This window comes from Manis javanica, chromosome 7, assembly GCF_040802235.1.
Source record: "Manis javanica isolate MJ-LG chromosome 7, MJ_LKY, whole genome shotgun sequence".
NCBI classification, from domain to species: Eukaryota; Metazoa; Chordata; class Mammalia; order Pholidota; family Manidae; genus Manis; species Manis javanica.
In genome coordinates, this window is record NC_133162.1 from 42,452,887 (window position 1) to 42,472,787 (window position 19,901).

The 19,901-nt window shown below is 32.8% G+C and overlaps 1 protein-coding gene across 7 annotated transcripts in view; it reads left to right on the forward strand.

Annotated features, from left to right (window-relative positions):
• Nucleotides 1-19,901, forward strand: part of PPP3CB (protein phosphatase 3 catalytic subunit beta) — a 43,617-nt gene that overhangs the window by 13,595 nt on the left and 10,121 nt on the right. For 4 of the 7 annotated variants that reach the window (XM_036998833.2, XM_073240867.1, XM_017662942.3 and 1 more), the window contains exons 4-10: nt 993-1,104; nt 3,873-4,018; nt 4,286-4,425; nt 4,530-4,607; nt 4,713-4,807; nt 7,528-7,653; nt 14,602-14,679. In XM_036998833.2, the coding sequence (XP_036854728.2) occupies nt 993-1,104; nt 3,873-4,018; nt 4,286-4,425; nt 4,530-4,607; nt 4,713-4,807; nt 7,528-7,653; nt 14,602-14,679 (775 nt within the window). Of the gene's footprint in view, nt 1-992; nt 1,105-3,872; nt 4,019-4,285; nt 4,426-4,529; nt 4,608-4,712; nt 4,808-7,527; nt 7,654-14,601; nt 14,680-19,233; nt 19,261-19,901 lie in introns of all 7 variants that reach the window. The other 3 variants (XM_036998834.2, XM_036998832.2, XM_017662940.3) reach the window with 1 other exon arrangement.

Consider the following 19,901-nt stretch of genomic DNA (forward strand, 5'->3'; position numbering starts at 1 on the left):
ACAATCAAAATAAGCACAAAGCACAGATACAGTTAAGTATTTCTCTGGTTTAATTACTATTTTTTTCTTGTGAATAAAATAAAAATGTGAATAGTTACATATTTCAGTGTATCTTAACTTGTTAAAAATAAAGTTTGGTTATGTTTTTTGTGGGTTTTTTGGTATATGATTACATAAGCCAAGTTTATTTCTACATAAAATGGTTCTTCCTTTTTTTTAACCAAAAAAAGTAAAATGCAAGCCTGTTTCTTATGTTAAATTTATTTAGAGAAAAGTATATCCTGAACTGTTTGTTCTAATATTCTTACTTAAAATATTGCGCTTTCTTTAATTAACTTTAGATAATAAGCACCTACCTTATGTAAGGCATGTATAACCAGTAAAATAAACATAAAACCTAGCTTTATCTTCATTAGGCAGTATGGTATAATGCTTAAAATCAGAGGATCAGAGTCCTATCTCTATTACTTAAAAGTTTTGTGATTTTGGACAAGTTACTTGATTTCTTTGCTTCAATTTCCTCATTTGTAAAATAGAGATAATATTACATACTTCATAGGGTTGTTTGAGGAATAAATGAGGGGGGATTAATTACATACTGCTTGACACATCATAAATACTTAATAAATATTGATGCTATAATTTTTGACATTATTTTATTGATAAACCTGAGGAGGAGACCAATCTTAATTGCTGTTATAGCAGTCTGTAAATCTAAAGTATTTAAATAGGTTATTTGACTCACTCATTCAACAAATATTTATTGTTCTTCTATTTGCTAGGTACTTTCCTAGGAGTGGGGAATCAGAAGTGAATAGATGACAAAGTCCCTGGTTTCACAGAGCTTACATTTTAGTAAAGGATGAAGAAAAAGATAGTAAAGAATAATAGAGATTATATGGGTAATAGGGTTAGAGGAAAAGGAGCAAAGATCAACAACTTGGTTAAACAAAAATATTAGATAAATTCAGTGTAAACATTTTCTTTTGCAGTGTGTCTTATATTTATGGGTCCTGAAGATTCTCTATCCAAGCACATTATTTCTACTACGAGGCAACCATGAATGCAGACACCTTACTGAATATTTTACCTTTAAGCAGGAATGTGAGTACTGCCATGAGAAGTATTTTCACTTTCTCAAATTTCTTTGGAGTGAAGTGGGTAGTAAGAGTTTGAAGACTTTACAGTGCAATGTGAAAAACAGATTTTCCAAATCTGCATATATGTCCAAAATAAAGCTTTGAGAAAGATTGTCAAGAATTTACTAGTGTTCAATGACATTTTGTTCACAGAAATTTTCATTTCAATGTTTCCTATTAAGTTTGATTTTTATAGATGTACTGGGGAGCAGTTTTTGAGTTTTATATATAGTTTTAATGTTTAAAAAAATGTTTTTCTAACAGGAAGAATAAAAACCAAAAGGAAAAAATTGTTGCATTGGAGATTTTTTTGTCTCCCAATATTGAGGCATTCCCATGAAGATTCTTTTTTTATTATTATTTTTTAAATTAAAGTATCGATATACAATCTTTTTTTTTTGAGAGGGCATCTCTCATATTTATTGATCAAATGGTTGTTAACAGTTAACAACAATAAAATTCTGTACAGGGGACTCAATGCACAATCATTAATCCACCCCAAGTCTAATTCTCATCAGTCTTGGATCTTCTGAAGCACAACGAACAAGTTCTTACATGATGTACAAATTCTTACATAGTGAATAAGTTCTTACATGGTGAACAGTACAAGGGTAGTCATCACAGAAACTTGCAGTTTTGATCACGCATTATGAACTATAAACAATCAGGTCAAATATGAATATTCATTTGATTTTTATAGTTGATTTATATGTGAATCCCACATTTCTCCCTTATTATTATTATTATTATTTTTTTTTAACAAAATGCTGAAGTGGTAGGTAGATGCACGATAAAGGTAGAAAACATAGTTTAGTGCTGTAAGAGAGCAAATGTAGATGATCAGGTGTGTGCCTATAAACTAAGTATTGATCCAAGCTAGACAAGGGCAACAGGACATCCACGGATGCAGAAGATTTCTCTCAAAACAAGGGGGGTGAGGTTCTAAGCCTCACCTCTGTTGATCCCCAATTTCTCACCTGATGGCCCCCCTGCGACTGTGCCTGTCTTAGGTTGTTCCTCCCTTGAGGAATCTTACCCGTCTCTGGCTAACCAGTCATCTTCCGGGGCCAGACAGGGAAATGTAAAGTTGGTAAGTGAGAGAGAAGCAGTATTGTTTGAAGAGGTTAGCTTTTTACTTTTTTGCAGATTTATGCCCTGTGGGTTTTATGCCCAGCATTTGTGTTGAGGTATCTCGATATACAGTCTTATGAAGGTTTCACATGAACAACATTGTGGTTTCAACATTCACTCATACTATCAAGTCCCCCATGAGGATTCTTAACGAATTATTCATCCTGTCATCATCACATATTGTTTCAAACATGTTATTAATAAATTGAAATTCTTAACCTACCATGTTTACTCCTTTTCTCTCTTAAATTATTATGGTAATGATCTAATACCCAAAGCAAGTCTATGATACAGAGCAGTGTTTGGCCTTTTTTCACACCTCTTAGCTGTGTGCTTGCTAATATTCATGATTGTATTAAATCTTAGAGTTAAGTTCTAAAAATAGAAATAATTTCAGAATTACTGAGATTTAAAACATGATCTAATAAAGTTCTTAATAGTAGAGACTTCCAGTAGGAGGAGAAAAATTAAGTGATGGGTAAAGGCAGAGGTGGCAAACTGATAATTTCAAGGATCAGGTGGGTAACTTTAATGAAAATAAGATGACACCTAGAAAGTGCATGCTTGACCTAAAAGCAATCAAATTAAAATTTTATTAAAACATAGTGCTGGGAAACAGGCCTGTTCGCAGACTAACAGTTTAGAACCTCCGGTTGCTGAGCATAGATTTTCTTGTATTTGAATGTCACAGTATTAAAAAGGGCAACCGGAACTAAGCTTTTTTTTCCCCTTAGATAATTAACAAACCACCCATCACAGTCCCACCAAAAGAATAAAATATCCAGGAATAAAAGATCAAAATAATGTGTATTACATCTTTTTAAAAGTAAATGTTTGATTTGGTAGAGTTTTGTCTCTCCTGTTATATTGGCTTCCTTCACTGCCCATATTAAACGTTTGTTGTAGATTAGAGGAATACCTCTGTTTCTCCAACATTTGAATAAGATATATTCTTTTCTTTTTTTTTTAATTGGATGGACCTTGAATTTTGTTGTAATGATGCAGTAGTCTTGCCTATAACAAAAGAGTTACTGACTCTTAGAATAAAATAAAGTGTTTGACTATGTTAGCTTTAAGAATGGTTCTAATTTTGTCTTGGCTGGCCTATAAAGGTAAAGGGTTGAACTGTGTTTAGAGATTTGACTCACTTATTTTGTGACTATCTTCTGCATACCCAAAATAAATTTAGAGCAAGTATTTTGTCTTCATGTGACCAATAACATTGCTCATCTTTGTGGGTTTTTATAGAATGCTTGCTCTTGCCTTTAAAAAAAACCTGCATACAGTAAAATTTACTCGCTGTGGTGTTTAGTTTTGAGTTTTGACAAGTGCCTAGAGCTGCCTACCACCACAGTCATGATACAGAAAAGTTTCATCATCTCATAAATTCCCTTGCTGCCTTTTTATATTCACCCTTCACCTACTCTCAACCCTTGGCCACCACTTGGCTGTTTCCTGTATGTACAGTTTTCTTGCCTTGGTTTTAGTAGTCAGTTTTATATGTATGTTTTCAAATGATCAACTAGTAATATAATTTGCGAATTTTTTCGAATGATCAACTGGTAATGTAGTTCTCAATTATTTGATTTTGTCTTTTCCTAGGTAAAATTAAATATTCAGAAAGAGTCTATGAAGCTTGTATGGAAGCTTTTGATAGCCTGCCTCTTGCTGCACTTTTAAACCAACAATTTCTTTGTGTTCATGGTGGACTTTCACCAGAAATACACACACTGGATGATATTAGGAGAGTGAGTATATATTTAAGTTCCAGTGTTGATTTCTATTAATAGTACTCTGTTGGGTAGAGAGTAGAAACTTCAAACTTCTCTTCACTGCCAAGATTAGGTAATGGTAAAAATTAATATGTTGATATATTAAGGAAATATCTTCTAACCATTCAGAACAATGTACTATGAACAGTATTCAAAGTTGGTACCTCTTTCCTATGTCCATTCTATTCTCACTTTAGACCAGTTATTTCTGTTCTTTGTTTTTTTCTTTTCTTTCTTTCACAGTTAGATAGATTCAAAGAGCCACCTGCATTTGGACCAATGTGTGACTTGCTATGGTCTGATCCTTCTGAAGATTTTGGAAATGAAAAATCACAAGAACATTTTAGTCACAATACAGTTCGAGGATGTTCTTATTTTTATAAGTAAGAAAAAATACCCAAGATTAATCACATTTTAGTTGTTAAAATAGCACATGCTTCATGTAGAAGACCATTATTTTACTTTATTTACTCTTTTCCCCCCACAGCTATCCAGCAGTGTGTGAATTTTTGCAAAACAATAATTTGTTATCGATTATTAGAGCTCATGAAGCTCAAGATGCAGGGTAAGAATTCTGTTTCCCTGACCCAAGTTAACACCTTATGTACAAATCAAACTTAATAACCATGATTGATGCTTTACGATGCATATTAAGTTATTTGTTTTGCAGCTATAGAATGTACAGAAAAAGTCAAACTACAGGGTTCCCTTCATTAATAACAATTTTTTCGGCACCTAATTACTTAGATGTCTACAATAATAAAGGTAAGATGTTGTTGATAAAAGAATTGTTAAACAACTTAGCATTTTAATTTACTTTTTTTGAAAATATAGAAAAGAGGCATTGTTTGAAACTGTCCAAATCTCATTATAAAAAAGTGTAAGATGTAAGGGAGGGGAGAGAACAAGAAATAAAAATCCAAAATGTGAAACTTAAGTCATACATAACGATTCCACAACTTGTCACTATTACAAAAAGCTGTCTTAGAAAAGAATCCTCTGAATTAAGCATATTAGTCAAATCAAACATAATTTTCTGAAACTCCCCTTTCTTAAATCTTTCTCATTATTATCAAGAGAATGTTTTATGTGCATATAAAATTTCTGCTGCTGCTTTGACCATTTTGTGTATTTGTACTGTATAGTTGCTTAGTTTATCCTGTTTCTTGTTTTTATGTTCACTGATGAAGGTTCTCTTTCCCTTTATTACTCCTTTCTTTTACCTCCACAGTCTTAATCAGTGCCCCATGAAAATTTGTAGTTGAGCTGCCTTTGATTAATTCACTCTGACCTCCTTTCAGGAATGCATTGTTACATTTCCTTTCTTTTTACTGCTCTTTCTTCCTTTCTCTGATACCTTTTTTACCTTCTGTTCCAGTGGTTTCCATTCCCTCTCCTTCTCTCCAAACTTGATCTGTCTATAATAATTGGGTTTCATTTAACTTTGGATGTAGCTTACTGACAGGTAATACCAAAAGATCTTAATCCAGTTAAAGTACATGCCAAGGACATTGAAGATGAGCTTGCATATGTTTAGATAGTTCACATTTTCAGAAGAGGAAATTAAGCCAGCTCCTATTCTGGCTTGACATGTCTGGAATTCAGTTGACTATGCCATAGTTTTCAGGGTCTATCTGGAGTGGATGTGCTGAAGAAAGAACAGAAGTTAGACTTTTTAAAGTACATTTAGAGAGATAATGAAGTCATTGCTTAAATATGGGTTTGTGTTCAAAAGAGGAGCAGAAATAAGAGTTTTTTGATAATTGGAGATGATGGTTAAAAGATATAATCATTTGCCTAATATGAAACAGTAGCATACTGTAAAATAACTTTGATACCGAATATGCTACAAGAATTTAATATGTTAATCACCAAAACAGCCATTCTACTGATGTTAGTTAAACTAAGTTGTTGATCTTTAGAAGCTAGTACTAGTGCAGCCTCTAAGGATTATGCCTGTGCTAAAATAGCCATTTAAATTATATTTTGGTTTATCCACCTTGAAACTTCTGTAATGAAGTGTGGCTTCATTTTTGAGGAGAAACATTTAGTTTTTGACTCTGTTCTTAAAAGCAGAATCCAGTGCTGTATTTAAGATTCTGTCAGTACTCTAACCCTTCAACTGTGACCTCTCTTTGTCACAGTATTAAGAGAGCTAGTGTTCATTGTTCAGTTGATAACTGCCTTACTGGTTGTCTTGTGTCAGTTTAACTCAGGAGGTTAAGGATTACTTTTCTAAGTACTCAAAAAAGAAACTCAAACCATTGAATCTGTCTTGTCAAAATGTCCTCTTGGTAGTTCTTAGTCTGTACATAGTGTTAATGATTTGAGTGCTTACATGGTATGGGTATGTTTATAATGTTTCATTCCATCTGTAAGGCAATTTTCTAGATTTTCTGTCTTTCTCTTTCTCTTTTTTTAAAACTGAAAGCTTGGTAGCCCTTAATTTCTGAGACTAAATTTAAAATACTTTTACTTCATAAGGAAAACAAACATATTACTAGGGATTCTGTATTAATCAAAATCCCCAATCTTGGAATTTAACATCTATAGTTCAGCGCTTTTCATTAAAATGGAAAAAAAAAGTAACAGCACAATTATTATATTTTCAAAGCATTTTATACTGTTATGTGAAATACATTACCTGATCTTAAACTTCTGAGGTAGGCAGGGTAGGCATATTGGTCCTATGTGTAAATGAGAAACAGATTAATCATTTACCAAGCATTGCAAAACTAGTGCATGCTGTAGCTTAGATTAGAATCTAGCACATCTAACCTAGTAGTTCATAAAATAATATAACCAGTGACTGATATCACTATGTCAGTTAATTTAAGGTATTATTTATGTCAAAATATTAAAACATTAAAAATCCTGAAATTGAGATGAGTCATGCTACCTTTGGGTCTTTGGTTATAGTTTTTTCTTTATTGGCATTTTAATGGAAATTTTTCCTAAATGAAGTAAAATATTTCTTTATAGTAGTCTCACTTGATTTCCCATATTAAATGAAATAAATACATTCATAAATAATTGGCTTTTTTTTTGTTTTTTTGTTTGTTTGTTTTACCACTCAGCTATCCTGATTGCCTGTGTCTAAAAAGATCCTCTTAAATTCTTCCAGCTTGTATGAACTTTTAAACCTAGAAAATTGCTTATTGCCATTCTGTGTTTCCTCTAAAAATTGAGTTTTCACAATTTTGGATTTAGTAAGATTGCATGTTCATCATTGAAGTAAACATGCTAGAAGGACTCTGGAAATTTCATTAAGTGAAGATCTGACTATGCTCCACATAATAGTGTTTTAGAAACAAAAAGTGTGTTATTACTAAAAATTAGTTCCTACCTCCTATTAGCCCTCATTCCACTCACCCCTTGATTCCCCATCCCCTTAAAAAGAGAGTTTTCTGCTTTAGAGTTTATATGTTTTAGATTTTTGGAGATAAAGACAAACTATTACAATACCATTCAAACTTACTTTGCAGCTGCTGTATTGAAGTATGAAAATAATGTGATGAATATTCGACAGTTTAACTGTTCTCCACATCCTTACTGGTTGCCCAATTTTATGGATGTCTTCACATGGTCTTTACCATTTGTTGGAGAAAAAGGTATGATTTTTATTTTAAAAAATAATTGTTTTATTACTGTTACATTAACTCCAGTTTACTATTATAGGCACATACTTGCTAAAGGAAGCTGAAGTCTAGTTTCACTGTGGGTACAGCTCTACTTGTGTTAGTGGGTGTGTCTATGAGAGCCTCAAAGATATTTTAGTTAGCTGTTTACAGCCCCCATGTGAGGATGTCTGGGGGACTGGGAGAAGACTTATAAATAGCCTGATGTTGTCTTCAGCTGTTGGGTTTTCTTTCTTTTTTCCTTTAGTTTAAATCTTTTATGAAGGAATGGAGAAATAGCTTTGCTTTGGAATGGACACGTTTTCATATTATAATACCACTTTTGAGATGTCAGAAATTCATGGGAGAATGAAATAGCCCTTCTTTTGGGCAGAGTCATTTTATAGTGGTTTTGCACTCTGAGAAAAATAATAAAGAGAAATTCAGGTTCTAACCTAAGATTTCTTCCATATAAAAAGTATGTATACTATTTAGTGGTGAAGCTTTTCTGATAATTTAGTGGGATACCTATTTGTATATACTTAGTAGGCTTTTTAAGAGAACATAAATGCTATTTAAGAAATTTTATTTCTGCTTATTGTTCTAGTTCTACAGAATTCTTAGGATTTCCTTATTTTATCACATTCTTCTTTTCTCAATGCCCATATGTGGGAAATAAGAGTATGAGCATACAGACATAATTGTAAAACATTTTGTTGTATATTCCTATCTGTTTGAGATATGCTACTTCTGCCACAGCAAATTTAGGTTCTAAAATTCAGAATTAATACTTAAACTGTGTATGTTAAACAGGTTTTTGAAGATTGCCTTCACTCCTTGTCATTTACTCAGTAGCATTTTAACATTAAGATAACATAGAGATAGAATTACTCACTTTAGCATTTGAGAAGGGGGCCAGTAAAGGGCTTAGGTGCAAGGGATGCCTTACACTTACAGCCTTCTATCTTTGGTATATGAGAAATAGTTCAATTGTAGCATCATCAGGGAATTTAAGAATTGATCATGCTCATTCTCCCACCTCCTGGCTGGACTGCAACTCAACTATTTTAATGTAATATGAGTGGTGTGCAGGGTGGAGAGAGCAGGGAGGGTAAAGTAGGAGAAAAACAGACATTTCATAGATTTTAATTTGTTTCTATGATGCCTTCACAGTAAGGAAATATGTCATTATATTTAATATAAATGTTTATGCTCTGAGTGTCTAAATGAGGAAAGAAATAGAGATAGTTTCTCAACTAAAGCACCTATCAGAAACCAGGACATCGGAGAAAGAATTTTAGAGCTTGTAGTGAACTTAATAATCGTAGTACTCAAACTCCTCCTGAGAGATGAGAAAATTTAATTAGTTTCTGTGGATCTCCTGTAAGTGAAAATGGAGAACAGTAAGTTTCTATTAGTATTCCTACCTTTAAAGTCTGCTACTAAATAATCTTTTGGTCTTCTTTTACTACTCTATAGTCTTATCTATTACACATAAGGAGGTAGTCAAACCTGACTATTTTTGTTGTTTTCCTGTGGATCTTTTCTGAATTATTCACATATTTTCTAAAAATATGAAGCTCAGAATTGAATATTATATGCAAATAAAATCCTAATGAATATGGAGTACAATAAGAAAATTTTCTTAAACTCTTTGCATAGTTTTCCATTTTAATACTGTTAGCTGTTTAGATAGCTTAACTGCTTCTTGATTCTAATGAAATTTTTCTTGTGTGAAAAACAGCAAATTATATTTCATTCGTTACACTGAAAAAGCCATTGTGACTCTGATCTAGTCCCTGGGAAGTAACTTACCTAAGTCAGAGGCTTCATGAGAAACTGATTTAATCTGAAAGTTAAATGAAAGCATTGTTTTTTAAACTTTGGGGGGCTTTTTATTTCATTTAAAAAAAAGTCTTATATTGGAATATTTCCAACATACAAAAAGGTAGAGTGAATTCCTTTGTACCAGTTACTCAGTTTATCAAATCGTGGCTAATATTGTATCACTTATATCCCCATCCACTACTCCCCACCCCCACACCTCAATTATTTTGAATCCAACCTCAGCTATTTTTTGTATCTACAAATATTTTAGAATGAATCTCTAAAAGATAAGGACTTTTTTTATTAATTACACAAAAACATTTGTTAATTTATTAATAACAACCCTTTTGAGAATCTGATGAAAGTTATAGAGTTTTGCCCCAGAAAAATTCATGTACAAATGTGTGTATATTTTCTACTATACATAACATTTTCAGGATGCTCATAGATCTGAAGTGAATTGGTGACCTCCCTCAGGTTTATTGGCCCCAATTTAAGAACCTCTGTTCTAGAGGGTCCAATATAGTGTGATCTCCCTCAGAAGGTCATACATGTAAGATTTATTCATTTACTAGGTTTTTATTTTTGGAAGTATATTTTATTCAAAATACTAAGGATACAAAAATACAAATTAGATTTGAGTGTTTGCAGATTAATAGTGGACTTAAGATACCTAAATAATGGTAACAGAATGTAATATGGTAAGCACTCCAAGACAAGCATAGTTTTATAAGAATTAAGAGGAGAGAATGTATCTGTCAGAGGGATTAAAATAGCTTTTCAGCTGGGGCTTGAAGAATGTGTAATTGTGCTGATATATACAGGCAAGAAAATTCTAAGTAGGACAATTTCCCAAGCCTGAGTCTGCAAGCAGGAAAGCATAAGGTCACTGACAAATGTTTAACGGGTTCAATTTGATTAACAAGTAAGATGTATGAAGGACAGTAGTAGAAAAAGAATTAAAAGTCAGGGCCAGATCGTAAGGATCTTGATCAACACACAGAGAATTTGGAACTTGGAAAATAGTGGCAAGCAACTGAAGCAGAATATGACCATGATAGTCATTTAGAAAAATTTTTCTGTTGAAGTGGACAGAAAGGAAGACTAGAGGTGGGGAGTCCTGTCATGAAGCTACATTAAGTTTCAAGTGGAAACATAATGAAGCCCTGTTAGCATCAGGAGTGGAGAGCAGGGAAAAACCATAAGAATTATAGGAGCAAGGGAATGTTTGAAGATTACGTGGATGTTTTGAGTCTAGTAATGATAGTGCCATTAACTCTCTGGTGAAAACTCCTTGTTCTATTAACCCCTTAGGTAGGTTATAGCTACTCTTCATCTTCTTTGGGACTGATAGGCCTTTGACCATGCCATTTTCTTATTAGTCAGATTCCTCCTTATCTTTCTTCCTTTTTAACACATCCTTAGACTCCTTTCTCTCTTGTTTTTCTATTTCATTTGTTCTGTAAATCTTAGCCCCAGTAGAGTCCAGCCATCCCATTTTCTCCATTCTTCTAGCCAGGGTATAGAGCACTGCTAGAGATACTTATGCAGCCTTGTAAATTGGTGCCACCCTTTGATTTCTAGCATTAACCAGGCTCTTGCTAGTTCCCAAACATCCTTTATGTCACTAGTCTGCTTCCTCTCCCATTTCCCTTAGGATATAGTCTAAATTTTTACCTTTTTTCTTAAACACTTTCTTTTTCCAGCTACTCCCTCTCTCGGAGAAAACACACCAGTAGTGGGGGCTTCTTCTACTTACTGTTCCTCTGCTTTATAAAGTGAGCTCATCTTGAATTCTTGTCTTGTTGAAGAGATGACCCTTCCATCTAGGGGAAGCCCTTCTAACTTGTCCCTGGATTCCATTACCTTCTGCCTTTTCAGGCAACTTGCTTCATTAGTTAGGTCCTGTATATCTTCAGACTCTCTCTACTAAGTTTTTTTTTTATAAACTGTTCAATTCTATCTGATCCTTAAATAAAAAATAAATAACATCTGATATCTTTCTTTAGCTACTACTATGCTAAGACTCCTGCCTTTCTTTCACATCCTAAGCTTCTGGATGAAAAGTACTATATACTTAAATCTATTTAGTATCCATAAATGGCTTCTGGTAGCTTTTAAGATAAACCTTCAACTCTCACAAAAAGGTCTTTGGACCTTCCCTTACTTTCTCTATAGCTTCATTTCTTGCCCTTCTCATTTATAATCTGTTCCAGCCATAACACAATACAGCCAGTTTCCTGAATATGCTGTGTTCTTTAAGTTTCATGACTTCATATTTTCATTTTCATACTTTATTGGGATATAATTCACATACCATGCAATTAACCTATTTAAACTCTACAAGTCTTTGGTTTTTAGCATATTCACAGAGTTGTGCATCTATCATCATAGTTTTGAAACGTTTTCATCCTCCCAAAGAAACCCTGTCCATAAGCAGTCACTCCCCATTTCCCCACACTTGTTAGCGCTAGACAACCAGTAATCTTTCTGTTGCCATATATTTGCCTATTCTGAACATTTCATATAAATGGGGTCATACAGTATGTGGTCTTCTTTGACTGGCTTTTTTCCATGTTTTCAAAGTTCATCCATGTTGTTGCATGAATTAGTACTTCATTCCTTTTTATGACCAAATAATATTCTGTGGTATGGATAGACCACATTTTGTTTATATGTTCATCAGCTTTTGTTTTTTCAAAACAAAAAACTGTAAAACTTTTTTTATTTTTATTATAGCCATCATATCAGATATGAAGTTTTATCTCATTGTGATTTTGATTTGCATTTACCTAATGAGTAGTGATCTTGAGTATATTTTTGAGACATTTGTTTTTTTCCATTTTTTGATTGTTATGAACCACACTTTGGTGAACATTCATGTACAAGTTTTTGTGTGGACATATGTTTTCATTTTTCTTAGGTATAGAACTGAGAGTAGAATTGCTGGGTCATGTGGTCACTCTCTTTTTATTAACCTTTTGAGGATTTGCCCACCTGTTTTTCCAAAGTAGCTGTATCATTTTATAATCTCACCAACAGTGTATAATGGTTCCAGTGTTTTCATATCCTTGCCAACACTTGTTAAGTGTATTTTTTTTATAGCCATCATATCAGATATGAAATTTTATCTCATTGTGGTTTTGGTTTGCATTTCCCTAATGAGTAATGATCTTGAGTATATAATATATTTTCAGTGCTTATTGCCATTTGCTTACCTTCTTTAAAGAGATGTATATTTAAGTCCTATATTCCTTTTTAAATGGGCTATTTGTCTTTTTATCAAGTTTTAAGAATTCTTTATATATTCTAGATGCAGGTCCTTTATCATATATATATAACTTGCAAGTATTTTCTCCTTTTTTGTGAATTGTCTTTTCACTTTCTTGATGGTGTCCTTTGAAGCACAAGAGTTTTTAATTTTGATGAAGTCCTATTTATTTTTTCTTTTGTTGCTTGTGCTTTTGTGTCAAGTTCAAGATATTGTTGCCTAAATTTAGGCTCATGAAGATTTACCCCTATGTTTTCTTCTAAGGGTTTTATAGTTTTAGCTCTTACATTTAGGTCTTTGATCCATTTTGAATCAATTTTTGTGTTAATTTTGCTGTGAAGTGGGGGGGGTCCAACTTCTTTCTTTTGCATGTGAATATCCAGTTGTCCTAGCACCATTTGAAAAGACAGTTCTTTCCCCACTGAATTGATTTGGCACCTTGTCAAAAATTAGTTGATGTTAAATATGACATTTTATTTCTGGACTTTAACTTCTCTTTCATTGCTCTATATGGCTACTTCCTACTTTTTCTAACTTCTGTTTAGAATGTCTTATCTGCCCTCTCTACCTGGCAAATGCCTATTTCATGATTCCTCTACCAAAAGCCTTCCTTTCTCCAGCAGGTCTTTTATATACCTGTGCATGCTTACAGCCTAGTGCTCATCACTCTTTTATGGCATGTGTATGTGTATATGTTTGTGTGTGTGTACATATATCCTTTAAGCAATTAGTAAGCTTTTGGAGGGTAGCGATTGAACCTTTTATATCTGATCCCCAAAGCTTTAGCACAGTGCCTGTCGTATGGTGTGCTATTAATACATTTATAGGAGGAATAATAGGGTCAGTATTGAATTTTGTTTGGGATGTGTTCATTTCTCCGTGCTGCTAGGACATACAGGAGCTAATATTCAGTAGGCATTTTTAGTCACTGATTTTGGTTATATCTTTTTTCTTTTGTTTACTCATTTGTCAGGTGTTTTTTTGGTGCCTGTTATGTGCTAGGCACTGTACTAGACTCTAGAGATACAGTGGTAAACAAAACAATACTCTGCACTCATGAAGCTTTCATTCTAGTAGGGGAAACAGACAATATACAAATAGTTTAAAACAGCAGTAAAACCAGCAAGGAAATATAGATCCTGAAGGGAGAGGTGAAGACTAGTAATATAGTCTTTGGAATCATCCTCAAAAAGGTGATACTTGAAACTATATAGTAATGGATGGAATCACCAAAAGATGGAGCATATAAACACACTGCAGAGAGAATAAAAAATATCCAAATTCAGGGGGAAAATGGTCTAGAAGGTAGGAAAACCAGAAAGGAATAATCCTGGAAACCAAGGGAAAAATATATAGAATGAATCAAGCCTAAGAAAGAACCATGGGGTTCAGGTTGTTAGATAGTCATTAGTAATCTTAAGAATTAAGTTTCAGGCAGTTGCTGGAGCCAGTTTTTTAAAGAGTGAACCTGGGATTCTTTTTAAACAGTAGAACTGTGTCATGATTTTTTTTCTTACTCCTTAGTGTTGTATCCATAAATAAAGAACTTAAATGTATACATTTAGATGATATTCATCTTGCTTCTTATCTCTGTGGGTCTTCATTTTTTTTTTCTGAGAAACCTGAAAACTTATTCCTTAAAGAGTCTCTCTCAGACTTGTTAACCATTGAATTTCTTTCATTTGAAAGCCTTTTTATCCTTTAATTCCATCATTCCTGCTCTTAGAATGTGTGTCATTTTGTGTTAAAAATCATTGACCATTTATATAAATAGTTGTTGTATGTACATATATTTAGACAGTTCAGTATGGTCAGATAACATGTAACTGTTTTTTTTTTAATAGTAACAGAAATGTTGGTAAATGTTCTGAGTATTTGTTCTGATGATGAACTGATGACTGAAGGTGAAGACCAGTTTGATGGTATGACTATTCATTTTACTATTTTTTTATTGTGAAATGGTATCTTTTAACTGCCCAGCTTCAATATACACTCTTTTGTAAAATATAGTCATTGGTCTCAAGGAGCTATGCTATTTGATAAGTGACAAGTCACTTTCAGGTATTGTTTAAGATTTTGAAATAATTTTATTTCTTTCTGTTGGTATGAGGAAGAAAATGAATTTTAGGAAAGGGAAAATTTGGAAGAATGAAAAGAAAGGAAAATTTAAAGGTACTAAAAGGATGTGGTTCTTCATTAATATGGGCACTGCTAGAGAAGGGAGGATAAAAATGCTTTTTGTTTCATTAGTACAGTATTCTTAATGCATCAGAAACATACGCGAATCCCCAGTGTTACTGTCATTTCTTCCTTCCAAAACCCCAAGTAGGCAGTTTTAAGTTTATGAGTAATGTGTTCTAAGAGACCATCTTACTAGTTTAGTTTGAGATTCAGAAAGAATTTTTTCCATAGAAACAAGGTTATGTATGGTTGTCAGTTCTTTTGTAAACCAACCAGCCTATGTACGTAATGTGTATTTATATAAATTAATACCATAGGAACAAAATTCCTTTTGTATTTGTTTTGAAATTTTCTTAAACTTTTAGATTTAAGTATTTACTTAAAATTTAGTCAGCAGTGAACAAAAGCATAAACAACTTACAAGCTGAAAACTGTTTCCTTCCATATGCCCCTTACATAGTTTGTATATCATTGTTTTTGTAGGTATAATCAGTATATAATTAATTCCATGTATTAAACATTGTCTACATATTAGTAAGTTTGATAGCTACATAATTATAGGTACATTAATATACCATAATTGTCACAGGTAATCTCATTATTTGGCATTTGGGTTGCTTTAAATTATCCTTATTATGAATAGCATACAGCAAACATATTTGTATAATAGTTTTTTATTTTCCTTCTTGGAATAAGTGTCTTGAAAAGAATTACGAAGTTAAAAAATACAGTTTAGCTTCATTATTTTAACTATAAACTGCCAGATTACTTTGCAGAAAAATTGGACCAATATGAAGTGCTTTCAGCAATGAATCCATCCATAGACCTATTTCTCCATAGGCTCACCTCATTGGATTTTAGTCATTTTTGCTTATTTTGCTTAGGGGCTGTTTAGTAGTAAATTACAGTTGGTTTAATTTACATTTCTTTGATTTCTAATGAAACTAAGGAAAAAAATCATCTCCTTTTCCAACTGTGTAAACTGTCCATCTCAGTTGTCTACCTACCAAGTAAAATCTGAGTAAAAACTGTTTAGAAATTTCTCTGTTTACAAACAGGTATGATTCTTAAACACTGTTTGTTGTTAAGCCCATTTGTTGAAAGTACAAAGTGACTATGTATAAGTATCTGCTATTACCATTTGTTGATGGCAGGCAGAGATGAGATTTTACTCTGCCCTGTAGTTTAGTTAACTGAAACCAGTTACTTTTATCAGTTATGTTTTGGTTTGGATAATAAGTTTTAATGAGTAATACTTATTTTCTGTATTTTAATTCTCTCCTTTTGATGTTTTTGTAGAAGTTTATAGTTCCAATGTTTTTCATGATATCTGTTTTTTCCATAAAATTTTTAAATAGTTTTAATTAAGTATTTCTTTTCCCTGTTCTGCTATCACTATTTTAGACTAAGTCTAGGCTCAAAGTCTAGTTCCTCATAATGGCTATGTGGCCTCCAGCAAATTACTTAACCTTTTGATCTTCAATTTTCATTTCTTCAAAATAAAGATAATAGTGCCTACTTTATAATACAGGTATTGATTTAATGACTGAAATAATTTTGGGTATACATAGCCCACTGATTTTTTTCAGATAACATTTTGTGTTTATTTGTTAAAATCTATGAAATATTTAGCAGCAGTTTTAATTGGTATTACATTAAATCTGTATCTGAATCTAGGAAGTTTTTTAAAAAATGATATTTAGTTTTCTAAACTTGCTCTATATAATTAGTTCATTTACTATAATTACCTCATTTAATATGTAATTATTCCATTTAAAATTATGGTTATTCTTTGAAAAAAAATCTTATCATTAAGTTAAGCAGTATTCAGCATTTTGTCTTCTTATTACTATTAAAACTGGTATTTCTCCACACATTTTCTAACTATATAAATGAATACATAATATATTTGTGTTTATCTTATGTTCAACACCTTGGGTCAGCAGATTTATTTCCTATGGTAATTTATTTTGTTTTCCTTAACTTTTAAAAATATGTCATTTGCATAAGACTGATATTTATTTTGTATATTTTTACCTTTATTTCTTTTTATTATTTAAAATTTTATATCAATATTGCTAATAGTGTGATAAATAGGAGTGGTAGTAGGTAATGCTTTAGTCTTCTTCCTTTAATAAAAAGGTAAAAAGTTATTAAGTTTTATTAAGTCTGATATAGTACTTGGTTTTTTAGATATGTGATTTATATAGATACAAAATCATTTTTGGAGATTCAACCAGGAATAAATATAAAATTTAATTATATTCCTTCTAATGGGATTTTAATATATTTTATCAACATTTTTCCTATCATTGATAAATTATGTTTATCCACTTGTTACATCATTCTTGCACTCCAGGGGTGAATCAAATTTGATCATTAAGGAGGCAGTGTAGTTTAGTGAAAAAGATTAGTGGTTTGGGTGTCTTGGCACTGCCATTATAGTAGCTGTATAAGTCTTGAAAAGCCACCTAGCTTCCTGGGATCTTCTCATCCATAGGTTGAGCGAACAGAGAGGATGAAAAATTTTTCCTGTTAAGGAATTAAAAAAATTGATAAGCACCATGTATGACAATGTTTCAATGGAAAGTATACTGACTTTCTAGTTTTGAGTACTAGAAATAGATCTCCCTTCACTGCCAGCATGGCAGGTACAATTACTTCTAATTTCTTCACCCTTCCATACCAAGTATTAGGAGCAGAGACTCTAAGAAAATTTGAAGAATATGGGTTTGGAAGTTTACATGAAGGAATGCAAGTGTTTTGGGAGAAAAAAGAACATTGAGGAATGGAGGAAAGAGGAGGAGATTAGGATAGATGATACTAGGATGGGGTAGGGAAAATAGCTACTGGAACTAGGTCTATTTCCCTTCCTTAATCATATTCCCTTATTTTTTCCCCCCTTAACTCTGTTTTCATCTTTTTTTTCTTTAACTTTCAGCATGATAGCATGCCCTCTGCCCTTTTCTCCAGCAGTGGAACCATCCTATGGATTGGGCCTAGGGAGAAATATGATTTAGAAAGAAAACTTGGTGGGTGGTGATTGCTATAGAGGCAGAATAAGGGTTTAGCTTTTCTGTGGGGAAAGGGAGAGAGCAGGATTGGAGATACCCAAGTGGCAGGAAGTAAGGAATAGTTTGTGCATATTCAAGGCTAAACTGGATAAAGGACTAAAACTCTCTTCTTAAGTGATGATCTTTGATATTCTGTACTGCTTGGTGTGTGTGTGTGTCGGGAGGGGGGGAAGGGTTATTTTTAAAGGCAAAAATTAGCATAAACATTGCGTGTATAAATGCACATAGCATGCATTTTAGAGGTATTATTTAATCATTAAAGAGAAATTTTGAACACTGTTGTCTGGGATATTTAGAATGCGTACTATTTCTTTCAGATATTTATCTTTTGTCTTCAGTTTGGTAAAGGAAATACATAATCCATATGCTTTATCATTTTACTAAACTAAATCTTTGCATTTCCTATAATGGAGTCATGTATCTCAGCATTAGATGGAAGATACAGAAAGCTCAGATGAAACCTCTGCAGCCTACTCTTAAGAGATTTTACTCGGCTTTGAAACAATTTGTTGCTATTTTTGCAAAAAGATGTCTTTCAGACTCCCAAATTGGACTCGGAACAGAAAGCACATACTGTTGATCCTGAGTATATGCAAAAGTAGTACAATTCAAATTAAAGAAATTATGTGCCTCTTGTAACTGTGGAGAGTGGGAGGCTTAGCTTTCCCTTTATTGGGAGTGGGTGAAGTTTTCCACTGAGGTAGTTCATAAGGTTACCTACATTTCTCTGTACATACTGCCGAGTTTGCAGATGTTGATGTCATTGAAGAACCACATGAGCCTGTATGTTACTAGTGTCATTTCCTTTCACTTAACATACTTCCATAAGTGACACATTTCCTTAGGGGGGTATTCAATATAAATGTGTGATTGTTGTTAGCAGTCTCTTACCAGTCTTATGTGTTTTCATGTGTTTTCTATCCCTAATTTGTCTACTTTCATCAAATATTATAGTCATTCTGTCCATAATTTCTTCTGAACACATATCTTCTAAGCAACCTTTCCCTTAGAGTTCTACCCAGTGGCATCCCTCTTTTATTCTCCAGATCCTACAGTATTATATTTTTCAAATTTCATATATTCAGGGCCTTCATTTTTTCTTCCTTTCTTTCTACATTCATTCTTCAGTACCACTGCCAAGTTAAATCTCTATCTTTTTATTTGTCTCAACTACCTTTTCTCCATCATTCACTTCCTTTTTTCTGGACTCTCCATCTGAAGAACGGCTCATATATGGCAGTAAAAAAGGTACAGACCAGACAGAGTAATATCGTTTTGAAATATGACTTCATAAGTTATCCTCAGTCCATGTAAGTTAGCTCATTCATTGAGTACTATTTTTGCAGAGTCCTCTTGGGCCTTGTGCAAATTTAAGTTTTATCTAAGTTAGAATTTGATGTTTTTAGAAGTCATATTCCAAGATATCTGTCTTTCTGTGCATGGAAATATTTTTCCCTCTTTTTCATTCCTCTTGTTTTTAAATTTCATTCTTTTGCTTATTTGTAATGTTTCGTACTTTTCCCTGCATGATTAGGGGTGTTTGATTGTCTGTCTTATTCCCCAGAGTAATTTTACTGTGGACATTTACTTTAATATTATGCATGATGTGTTTGTAGACCGATTTAAAATCCTGATTTGTATAGTGTCTTTATATTTCAGTGAATTTTTAAATTTGAAGTCAGTATAGTTTACCATTCAGTTTTACTAATATGTAAATTTAGGCTGAAAATATTAATGTACTTCATTAAAGCTATTCCCACCTTCCCCATACTGCTCTCCTCTCTCCTAGTCTAGCTGTTTTTAAAATTGTCCATTTTGAAACAAAATATCTGTATGAATTCATTCCAACAGAATCAGACTTACTTTATGTCCTTGGATAAGACACTTAA